Source organism: Trichechus manatus, unplaced genomic scaffold (assembly GCF_000243295.1).
Source record: "Trichechus manatus latirostris isolate Lorelei unplaced genomic scaffold, TriManLat1.0 scaffold00002, whole genome shotgun sequence".
NCBI classification, from domain to species: Eukaryota; Metazoa; Chordata; class Mammalia; order Sirenia; family Trichechidae; genus Trichechus; species Trichechus manatus.
Genome location: NW_004443938.1, coordinates 22,090,550 through 22,103,086, shown reverse-complemented (window position 1 = coordinate 22,103,086; position 12,537 = coordinate 22,090,550). Strand labels below are relative to the sequence as shown.

Sequence of the window (12,537 nt, the reverse complement as noted above, 5' to 3'; positions counted from 1 at the left end):
TACCACCAATGACTGCCCTGACAGGGAACACAACAGAGAGTCGCTGATGGAATGAAAAGTGGGGTGCAGAACTCAAATTCTAGTAAAAAGACTAGACTTAATGGTTTGATTGAGACTGGAGTAACTCCAGAAGACATGGCCCCCAGACTCTCTGTTAGCCCAAAGCTAAAACCATTCCTGAGGCCAACTCTTCAGCCAAAGATTAGACTGCACTATAGGAAGTAAAATGATGCTCATGAGGAGTGTGCTTCTTAGCTCAAGTAGATACATGAGACTAAATGGGCAGCTCCTGTCCAGAGGTGAGATGAGAAGGCAGAGATGGTCAGGAACTGGTTGAATGGACACGGGAAATCCAAGGTGGAAAGGAGGAGTGTGCTGTCACAGTATAAGGAGAGCAACTAGGGTCACATAACAATGTACGTATAAATTTTTGTATGAGAGACTAACTTGAATTGTAAACTTTCACTTAAAGCAGAACAAACAAACAAAAAACTAAGGAAATCTGAATAAACATGGACTTTACTTAATAATAAAACCAAAAATAAAAAATAAAAAATTGGGAAACAGAACAGCAGAAAGTAATCCAATTCATTCATAATGGCAATTAATTCAACTTTATAAATAACTGCCAATACTACAACATAAATGGTTAACTAACAATTTTTAACTTGACCTGTCTAGAGAAATGTTGCCTAAAAAACAAAAGAAAAAACAAAAATTTATACACAAATTGTTTCGTGACGTTGGTTGCAATCTCCACATTGTGTCAGCACACTCCCCGCTTCCCTTTCCACCCCGGGTTCCCTGTGTCCATTTGTCCTGTTTTCCTGTCTTCTCGTCTTTGCTTTTGGGCAGATGTTGCTCATTTGGTCTCCTATACTTGATTGAACTAAGAAACATGTTCCCCACATGTGTTATTGTTTGTTTTATAGACCTGTGTAATCTTTGGTTGAAAGGTGGACTTCGGGAGTGGCTTCAGTTCTGAGTTAGCAGGGTGTCAGGGGGCCATAGTCTTGAGGATTCTTCCAGTCTCTGTCAGACTAGTAAGTCTGATCTTTTTTTTGTGAATTTAAATTTTGCTCTACATTTTTCTCCTGCCCTGTGTGAGACCCTCTATTGTGATCCCTGTCAGAGCAGTTGTTGGTGGTAACCATCTAGTTGTTCTGGGCCCAGGCTGGTAGAGGCTGTGGTTCATGTGGTCCATTAGTCCTTTGGACTAGTATTTTCCTTGTGTCTTTGGTTTTCTTTATTCTCCTTTTCTCCGGATGGGATGGGATCAATAGATGTATCTTAGATGGCTGCTCAAAAGCTCTTAAGACCCCAGACGCTACTCACCAAAGTAAGATGTAGAATGTTTTCTTTATGAGCTATGTTATACCAATTGACCTAGATGTCCCCCAAGACCGGGGTCCTCAGCCTCAGCCCCGGTAGCTCGGTCCCTCGAGGTGTTTGAATGTGTCAAGAAAGCTTCCATGACTTTGACTTGGTCAAGTTGTGCTGACTTCTACTATATTGTGTGTTGTCTTTCCCTTCACCAAAGTTACCACTTGTCTACTATCTAGTAAGTAATTTCCTTTCACCATTCCTTCCCTCCCTCGTAACCACTGAAGATTACTTTTCTCTGTGTGTAAACCTTTTCTTGGGTTCTTATAATAGTGGTCTCATACAATATTTGTCCTTTTGTGATTCACTTAATTCACTGAGCATAATGCCCTGCAGATTCATCCATGTTGTGAGATCTTTTTCAGATTCATCATTGTTCTTTATCCTTGCATAGTATTCCACTGTGTGTATGTACCATAGTTTATCATTCATCTGTTGATGGGCACTTAGGTTGTTTCCATTTTTTTGCTATTGTGAATAATACTGCAATGAGCATGGGTGTGCATGTGTCTATTTGTGTGATGGCTCTTATTTCTCTGGAATATATTCCTAGTAGTGGGATTGCTGGATCCTATGGTATTTCTATTTCTAGCTTTTTAAGGAGGTGTCATATTGTTTTCCATAGTGATTGTACCATTTTACATTCCCACTAGCAGTGTATAAGAGTTCCAATCTCCCCACAACTTCTACAACATTTGTTATTTTTTGTTTTTTAAATTTTTTATTAGTGCTAGTAATGTCGGGGTGAGATGGTATCTCACTGTAGTTTTGATTTGCATTTCTCTAATGGCTAATGATCTCGAGCATTTCCTCATGTGTCTGTTAGCCACCTGAATGTCTTCTTTGGTGAAGTGTCTGTTCATATCCTTTGCCCATTTTTTAATTGGATTATTTGTCTTTTTGTTGTTGAGGTGTTGAAGTAATCTATAGATTTTAGAGATTAGACCCTTGTCGGATATGTCATAGCCAAAAGTTTTTTCCCAATCTGTAGGTTCTCTTTTTACTCTTTTGGTGAAGTCTTTTGAGGAGCATAAGTGTTTGATTTTTAGGAGCTCCCAGTTATCTAGCTTCTCTTCGGGTGTTTGTGCATTGTTAGTTATGGTTTGTATACTATTTATGCCATGTATTAGGGCCCCTAGCATTGTCCCTATTTTTTCTTTCATAATCTTTATTATCTTAGGTTTTACATTTAGGTCTTTGACCCATTTTGAGTTAGTGTTTGTGTACGGTGTGAGGTATGAGTCCTGTTTGATTTTTTTTACAGATGGACATCCTGTTTTGCCAGCACCATTTGTTAAAAAAGACAGTCTTTTCCCCATTTAACGGACTTTGGTACTTTGTCAAAGATCAACTGACCATAGGTGGATGGATTTACATGTGTGTTCTCAATTCTGTTCCATTGGTCTATGTGTCTGTCCTTGTACCAGTACCAGGCTGTTTTGAGTACTGTGACTGTATGGTAGTTTCTGAGGTCAGGTAAGAGATAACTTTCTTTCTTGCTCTCCCTCTTGCCTGCTCTTGGGCATTTTCAGGAAGTTCAAAAATATGTAGAAGAATAACTGTGGAAATTCTGGGGAAGACTGTGTTGTAATAGAAGTGCAATGACTCACCCTCCCTTGGAAATTGGAAAGAGATACAGATCATGTTCCAGAATTACATTTGGCGTCAAGCCTGCTTTTAAATTGTAGAAAAAGATGAATAGAAGTTTTGATGATGGGGATGATGGAAATAATAATGAAATCAGTTGCTGAGAAAGGAAATAGATCAAGGTTTGGAGTCAAAGGGAATTATTTGGTGATAGAAATATCTTTGTTTTCTAAGGTATTAGAAATCTTTTAGAACAGCTTCTGCTGTATGAAAGATTATCTACAAAGAGCATAGAGTGTTTAATGTGCACAAAATCTACACTGGGCTGCTATGCTAGGCAAACTGAACTCTTTCGGATGGGTTTTATGAGCAAAGAAATCAAGTTGTTTTGAGCCAATATCAACGTACATACCGTATTAACATCGATGGATTTGTCATGTAAGCAACTGCCAAGTTATTTCTGGTTTTTATTTCACAGATAAATATGAAAGCTGAGTGTACCAAGCTGAATCTTCCCATAGATGACACATGTCACTCTCCACTGTTTTTTTTTAATGTTTTGTTACTTTTTTCAGTTAATTAGATGTTTTAGCAGAAAATTCCATGGCGCTAGTACTTGCATATAGTAAAACAGCCACCTATAGAGAACCATGTTATACAAAATAGTAAAATTGTTCGTTATTGAATAATACTATTAAGGTTAGACTACTTTGTTGTTGTTAGGTGCCGCTGAGTCAGCTCCAGCTCATGGGACCCCATGTATAACAGAACAAAAAGTTGCCCAGTCCTTGTGCCATCCTCACAGTCGTTGCTATGTTTGGGCATATTGTTGCAGTTACTGAGTCAATCCATCTCATTGAGGGTCTCCTTTTTCACTGACCCTCTGCTTTACCAAGTGTGATGTCTTTCTCCAGTGATGGGTCCCTCCTAATGACATGTCTAAACTAAGTGAGGTGAAGTCTTGCCATCCTGGCTTCTAAGGGAGCATTCTGGCTGTACTTCCTCATGCACAGATTTGTTAATTCTTCTGGCAGTCCGTGGTATATTCAGTATTCTTGGCAAACAACTTCCTTTTTTATTGTTTGGCTTTCACACGCATATGAGGCGTTGAAAAAGCCATGGCTTGGGTCAGGTGCGCCTTAGTCATCAAAGTGACATCTTTGCTTTTTAACATGTTAAAGAGGTCTTTTGCAGCAGATTTGCCCAACGCAATAACGTCGCTTGATATCTTGACTGCTGCTTCTATGGGCTTTGATTGTTGATCCAAGAAGATATCAATCCAACAAACCCCTACTGAGGGACAACTCTAGCAGTCTTTGTTCCTTACAGTTTGGCCACTACCCTCCTGGAGCTCACATCTTGCTGAGGAAACAGACAGTGAAAGAATAATGATGGTGAGACTATGGGAAGGGCTCTGTTGGAAAACACAGACTGCCTCAGCTTCCCCAACTACGTGTTCATAAATACTCACTTTGGAATTTTATATGTTACTAATTCAAATTATACAGATATACATGTGACATGTTTTCTCACTTCCCAATTCCATTTTTAATTCCAACAATCTGAAACAGTGAAAAGGCCAATGGTTGATGAAACCCAAGAGTGGGACTTTACTGCAGAAATCACCTGCAAATTAATAATGGTGCCAAGTGTCTCAGAGTAGGCAAGGGGTAAATATTAGTTGCATGAGTGAAACTTTGGCCAAACAATTTGTAGTTTGTTGTCGTTGCTGTTAGTTGTTGTGAAGTCAATTTCCGACTCGTGGCGACCCCATGTGTGCAGAGTAGAACTGCTCCGTAGGGTTTTCAAGGCTGTGACCTTTCAGAAGCCCATCACCAGTCCTGTCTTCCAAGGCACCTCTGGGTGGGTTAGAACCACCAGCATTTCTAGCCGAGAGCTTAACCGTTTGCACCACCCAGTAGTTTACCTTAGTGAAAAAAGCAGGCATGGGGTGGGAGAGAGGGGAGGAGGGAAGATGGGCTCGAACAGAGAAACAGAAATTTGTTTCCTTTATCATGTCAAATGTTTTATTACAAAAAAAGACTAAATATGCTGCTTATTCTGCCTGAATGGCCAAATCCCCAAGATCTTCTCAATCAATATGCAATGCTGTTAATCTGCAATGTCTGAATTTCTTGGCAGTCTCTACCTTAGAGGGATTCATAAAATTAAAAAAACAGTCTAACTCCTTTTCATTTTATAGGTAAAGGAACTGACTAGACAGGCCCCAAGGGCCCAGGTGGACCAGCTTCCAATTAAGAGTGTGTCCCCACACTCCCTCCAGTGGTCCCTTGACTATTTAGTGCATGTCTGATACTCAGCCTTTTGGCTGCACAATAAAATCACCTGGAAAACTTTAAAAAGTACCGGTGCCGGAGCCTCAACCCAGACTAATTAAATCAGAAACTCGGTGCTCTGGGAAACCCCAGCATCATACTTTTTAAAAGCTGCCCAGGAGATTCTCATGTGCAGCCAAGGTTGGGAACTACCTATTTAACAAAAATACCCCCTGGACATGTGATATATTGTTCTGAAATATTGTCACTTTCATACATATATATACCATGGTGTTGTTAGGTGCCAGCAAATCATTTCAACTTATAGCCACCCCATGGGACAGAGTAGAACTGCCTCATAGGATTTTCTTGGCTGTAATCTTTACAGAAACAGATTGACAGGTCTTGCTCCCTCTGAGCCGTGGGTGGGTTCCAATGGCCAACCTTTTCTTAGCAGCCGAGCACTTAACCTTTGCATTACCAGGTCTCCTTATATACGGAGACTTAGAAATTTGTATATATAGTGTATACTGATTTTAAAATAATGGCAAAGAAAGAGCACCAGTCTAATGATAAAATCGGATCTTCCCTGATTTAACTCTGTCCCACCGCGTTGCTCGCTGCTGGGACAACCCAGACGTCGGCCGCTCCCGTGACCTTCTGCAGTGGTCCAGGCGCCCCGCCCCCAGATAGGCCCCGCCCCACTGAAGGCCCCGCCTCCGCCTCCGCCCTTCTGGCGGCTCTGCCCTCACCTCGCCGTCGCTCACGGCCGCCCGGGTGTCCAAGATGGAGGGTGCTCTTTTGGCGCTGTTCGCCCTCCGGCTGCTACTGCTCCTGGCCCTGCCGACCGCCGGGTGGCTGACGACCGGAGTATCGGAGCTGCTGTCCCAAGCCCCGAAGGTAGGGCAGGGCGGCACGGCCTGGCTGCTCCTGGCCCGGCTCCCGGACCCTCCCGGGAGGCCTGGACAGGGACCGTGGGACTGAGGCGTCTGCCGCGACACCTCCCACTCCCGGCCGGCGGTCGAGGGTTGGGGGTCCTGGCCCCCAAAAGGAGGAGTGGGGACAAGCACTCTAGGAAATGGGGACGGGGAGTAGGGGAGGCGGGAGGGAGAAAGGGAAGGGGATCGAGAGGGGCACTTTAATGTGTGATTAAGCCTCGCGCAGCAAAACTTTAGATTCTTGTGGCAGTCCAGAGTGTTGCTGATTCTGACGAGTTTGATTGTCGAAAGTGCGTGACCAAGAGTAACTTCAATCATTTGTAATGGCGCCGTCCTAGGGTAGAGCCGGGCACGGGGGCAAGGCAATGTTTAAGTGCTTGGAAATGTGGAAGTTGCTCAATTAGAGAGCATTTCTAGGCCACCTGCTGATGGACGGCGCAGCTCTGTGTCTTCTCCGGCCTGGCGATCGAGAAGGACGGCCTCCCGGGCGTGCAGGGCCCAGGGTTCACGCAGGCTGGGTCCAGTGGGCTGAAGACCTGACAGCTGACCCGACTTTGTTGGCAGATGTTAGAAAAGTGGCTCTCCACGCGTCCCCGGGACCAGCAGCATCAGCATCACCTGGGAACTTGGAGTCTGTGTTTTAACAAGCCCAGCGGGTGATTCTGTAGGGTCGCTAAGGGTCGGAATCGACTTGACAGCAACGGGTTTTTGGTTTTGGCGGGTGATTCTGATGCAGGCTAAAGTTTGAGAACCATTGGCCATAGAATTAAAGGCTGGAGATTGGTTCTCACCGTTTTTTGCCTTGGAGTGGTGCTGACCTACACCAGTATTTGCTTTTCTTCAGATGAATGGATGGTAGGGAAAAAGTTGAAGATTTTAAAATGCGAGTTTCAAAAAAAAAAGAACTGCATAGGTTCACCTTTCCTATTTGTCAAGACTTGAATACTCTAAATACAGGTGTGACTGGCATCATAAATGTCACTTATTGTAATGTTTTAGAGTTATGGCCTTAATCTCCCTGGGTTCAAGAAAATAATGAGCTTATCTCAATTTCATTTTTGCTGGGGCATTCCAGGAAGCCACAACATTGCTGGCTCTGAGAACCACTTGTTGAAATTGTATGTGAACCACAGTTGCAACTGGTTAAAACTATGATTGCTATGGACAAACACCAAGAAACCAAACAAAAATGAAATAATTGTTAAAGTGCTGGAAATGTGGACATTTCCTCCTTTTTTCAAATTTTAAAGATTCATCATAGTCATTTATGAACCCAAGAAACATTTGTGTCTGTCCATATAACCTGAGAAAAATGCATTTTGACTTCAAGCTCAAAATACAGTGTACTGTGGGCTCCTGGTGATTTCATCATTTCATTTCTTCCTTTTTACACCTTAATTCCACTTTTGGAAAGTCTAGATCTAAACTCAGAATTTGATAGGTTAAGTGAATGCTGAGCAGATTGTATTTCATTACTTGGAAATGTGTATATAGGATGCTTGATCTACCTGATCTAATTTTTTTCCAACATTTTACTGTGAAAATTTTCAAACATACACAGAAGATTTGAAAGAATTTTACAGTAGTCACCCATATTAGATAAGTGCTGGCCAGTAGAACTTTCTGCAGTGATCTTTCTATATCTGCTCTGTCCATTGTTACAGTAGCCTCTATAGTACTGTGGCTACTAAACACTTGAAATGTGGCCAGTGTGACTGAGGAACTGACTGAGTTTTTAACTTTATTTAATTTTAATTAATTGAAATTTGAATAGCCACCTTTGGTTAATGGGTACCATATTGAATAGTGCAGATCTAGACTACACATTTTACTCTGCTTCATCACATTATGTGCCCATCTGTCAAACCTGATCTAAATTTAAGAAAACTGGATGAAGTCAGGAATATTCTCATCTCCCCTTAGTGACTCATATATATTGGAGTATAAGCATCTTTCTGTTGTGTTTAAATATGCAGTTGTCATAAGTAGAGGTTACACAAGATTGCAAAATAGTAAGTTTTTATAGTACAGTCTTCTAATATTAAAATAACTTGGTCACCAAAGAGAGACATCCAGAGAATATTTATTTTCTGTATATGTGTAAATATATATTTCATACATTTCTCTCAGACTTACTCATTTATTTTAAACCAGGTAACTATCACCTTTAGGAGCCCCGGTGGTTCAGTGGTTAAGAGCTCGGCTGCTAACCAAAAGGTCGGAAGTTTGAACCCACCAGCCGCGCTGTGGGAGAAAGATGTGGCAGCCTGCTCCCGTAAAGATTACAGCCTTGGAAACCCTATGAGGAAGTTCTGCTCTGTCCCATAGGGTCGCTATCAATTGGAAGTGACTTGATGGCAATGGGTTTGTCTATTACCTTTGTCCTTTGGAAGCTAATTGTGCCCCAGATGGACATCATATTAGTGAAGGAATTAGAGGAAAGAATTGAAAATGGGTGGGGAGAAACTTTTCAGTTCTGCCACCCACTTTCTAAGTATATACCACTCTGGCTCAAAACCCTGAACTTTCAGTTAAGTCAGAGGCTCTCAGGAAGAGCAAGAAACATGACCTGGCTGAGAACCTCAGGTCAGGAAGCAGTAAGGGTCAGATTCTCTTCTGAAATAAAATCATTCAGAAGGGCCAAAAAGAATTTAATTGAACTTGGTTCTTTTTGGGGAATACAGTATGCTATAGGATCATTATGAGTTGGAATTGACTCGACGGCACACAACAATTAGCTTCCAAAGGACAAAGGTAATAGATAAACCTGTTGCCATCGAGTCATTTCCAACTTATGGCCACCCTATAGGACAGAGTAGAACTTCCTCATAGGGTTTTCAAGGCTGTAATCTTTACAGGAGTAGGCTGCCACATCTTTCTCCCGCAGAGCGGCTGGTGGGTTCAAACCTCCAACCTCCAACAACAGAGTATCTTAATTGTCTTTAACAAACCCTGTATCCTAGTAGGCAAGTAATATATGTAAGTGTGGTAAATTACTGACTATGGGATACGTTCACTGCTGAGAGGCAGAAGCTGTAAAAAAGTTTCTTAGAACAACATTATTTGAGGGTTATCTCTGGGATGTTAGAAGAACAAATAGTCTGCAGTTAACAGAGTCTCTCGTTTGAAAACTAGAATGTTTTACTGGCATTTGGACACAAAACAATATAGCCATTATCTTGATGGCTTAAGGAGTGTTGGTTTGTTCCAGAGGTAAGTGTATTGGTTCTAACCCAGGCTTAATGCTAGATCACGGTAGGCCAGGAGAAGCTGGGCTAACTCTGAGGAATCACAGTCTGAAAGATTCCTAGGTGCCTATGGGGGTTGGGAAGTGTTCCAAAGTCAGCCTGAATGCCTGGTATGGGCCTTACATGTTAGTAATCCTATTCCATGAGTTGTCCCTGGAATCAGCTCAACCTCATAAAATCACTTCAGTCACATTCTGTCATCTGACGGAAATATATAAAATACTGGTGATAAGTCACAGTACCAACAAATACACCTGTATATTATTTTTGATGTTTGTAAATAATTTTCCTATTTTCAGAGATAAGTATACAACCCCAAGAAAAAGTATTTGAGAAGAGAGCTGTTTTTATTCTGTGATACCATCTGTCTGTGAATAAACTTAGGAAAGAATTTGATTTATAAAAGACAAATTGTCATTGATATGGACAGTGGTGAATACTTCTTAAAATAGTGCTTTCTTCTCTATAGAAAACATGTCAATAATAAGCTTAAATATTTGGGTAGACTGCTTTTGACCACTGCTTTGGGAAGCACTAAAACTGTGGACTAGAGATACTTGTCTGTAGACACTAGAAGACACATTCAAAAAGAGCCATAGCCACGTCATTTAAAAAAGAAACAATTGAAATGTCCATTGGTAGTGGAATGAATAATTCAATTGATAAACATACAATGCAGTATTACACAGCAGTGTCAATAAATGACTACAGCTGCATGCATCAACAATTTTAAATAAAAGAAACAAGTTCTAGAAGAATACATACAATATGATTCCACTCACATAAAGTTCAGACACAGATAAAACTAAAAGGATATTGTTTACAGAAAAATACATAGGTAGGGAAACTACAAAGCAAAGCAAGAAATAATTAATATGGAAGTCAGTGCAGGGATTTCTTCTGAGGGGAGGGAGGGGAATGTGACGAGAGGGTCATGCAGAAGCTAAGGTGTGGGTAATATTCTAGTTTTTAGCCTAGGTAGTGAGTAGGTGGTGTATTTTTTAAGAGCTCGGCTACTAACCAAAAAGTCGGCAGTTAGAATCACCAGCCACTCCTCGGAAACCGTATGGGACACTTCTCCTCTGTCCTGTAGGGTTGCTAGGAGTTGGAATCGACTCGATGGCAACAAGTTTGGTGGCACAATGGTTAAGCGCTCGGCTGCTAACCAAAAAGTTGGCTGTTCAAACCCAGCCAGTGGTTCCATGGGGGAAAGACCTAGCGATCTGCTCCCGTAAAGATTAACCAAAACCAAACCAAACCTATCGAGTTGATTCTGACTCATAGCAACCCTATAGGACACAGTAGAACTGCCCATGGGGTTTCCAAGGAGCAGCTGGTGGATTCGAACTGCTGACCTTTTGGTTAGTAACACAGCTCTTAACCACTGTGCCTCCAGGGCAGTCTAGGAAATCCTATTGGGTAGTTTTACTCTGTCACATAGGGTCACTATGAGTCACACAACAACGGTGAGTACATGAGTGTTAATCTGTTCTTTTTTGAACTGCATATTTGCATATTATATGCTCATTTTATGTGACGTATTTCACAATTAAATGGAAAAAGTATATAGATAAGAAAAATTGGATTTGTGAATAAGGGCACAGAAAACTTTAAAAATGAAAAGTTAGGTCATTAAATATTCTTTTAATGTTGTTACACTGATTATACAATAAATATATTTGAGGGAAAAAGAAAACTGAGCTATTCTCAATTTGTGAAATGCATATTTGTCTAGTTTATATAATACTGTATTTGTTTTTGCAGGACAGCATAAGAGTTAATGTAACTACACTGACAGATGATGGGCAGGTATCTAAAGAACAGGTTTGTCTCCTTTTGATTATGTTTTTAATATATCATTTAGTGAAGTATTGTGCAGCCTATTTTATTTTTACCTACGCATATAATTTAGTTAGATAATTTATTTTTGACATGAAGAGTTTGTCATCATTTGTAAACCACTGGAATTAATGTATATGCTGCTTTATTTTAAGGTTGTTCTTAACATAACCTATGGGAGTGGACAGGTATATGTAAATGACTTCCCTGTAAATAATGGTGTAACCCGAATAAGCTGTCAGACTTTAATAGGTGAGTACTGCTAAATTATTTCCGTAATTGTTCTGTTTTTTAATAATACTAAATAAGTAAAAACATAATTTTTGGCTTTTATATATTTCCATTTTAAATTGAAAATACACATCATTACTAGAGTATATAATAACACTAATGTGTTTAAAACTCTTCTTACGTTACATTGGTTATTCCTGGAATATTCTTTTTTTTCCTTTCATGAGATTGGATGGAATTGCATTTCTGGTAGGTAGATGTCAGTATAAGAATGAGCATAGAGGTAGTAAATGGAATAGCAAGAGTCAAAATCTTGGAGTGGTGCTTAATATAATTGTGGATAATAAAGAGAAAAATGAATTATCAGTATAACGTTTTTATTTTTAACCTTTTTATCTTGAGTTGTATAAACTAAAGAAAAACAGATATGTTACACTGGAATGTATCATTTTATTTAAATGAAATAAAGAATATGAGTATATGTAGTGTTCTTATAACCCATTTTCAGATACGCATTTATGGTAGTAAATTTCTCTCTAAGCACTTGCATCCTATACTTTTTTTTTAATACTGTACATTTTGATTTGTGAAATATTTTCATTATCATTTAAGTCAGGATATTTTCTAATTATTTGTTGTGATATTTCCTTGTCTTATGGGTCATTTACAAGTATATTGCTTAATTTCCAAACATTTGGGACTTTTTTACTGGTCTCACCACTATCATCAGAAAAATACTCTGTATAATTTCAGTCCTTTGAAATTTGAGACTTACTTTATGGTTCAGCATGTGCTTAATATTAGTTAATGTTTCTTTCCATTTACGCTTGTAGAGAAGGTAAACTCTGTAATTATATGGATATGATGTCCTAAATATGTCAGTTAGTTAAGTTAAACATACTGTTCAGTATTGTATGTAATTACTTTTATTTGCTCTGTCAATCGCTGGTGTTGTTGTTAGGGGTCATCGAGTCGGTTCTGACTCATAGCGACCCTATGTACAACAGAACAAAACACTGCCAGTCCTGGGCCATC

The 12,537-nt window shown here is 40.1% G+C and overlaps 1 protein-coding gene across 1 annotated transcript in view; it reads left to right on the top strand.

The window, feature by feature from the left end:
- The first annotated feature begins 6,013 nt into the window (after window positions 1-6,013).
- GINM1 (glycosylated integral membrane protein 1) overlaps window positions 6,014-12,537 on the top strand; it is a 21,511-nt gene continuing 14,987 nt past the window's right edge. Inside the window, exons 1-3 of the mRNA XM_004368839.2 lie at window positions 6,014-6,146; window positions 11,197-11,256; window positions 11,427-11,523. Of these exons, the coding sequence (XP_004368896.1) occupies window positions 6,033-6,146; window positions 11,197-11,256; window positions 11,427-11,523 (271 nt within the window). The 5' untranslated portion in view covers window positions 6,014-6,032. The remainder of the gene's footprint in view (window positions 6,147-11,196; window positions 11,257-11,426; window positions 11,524-12,537) is intronic.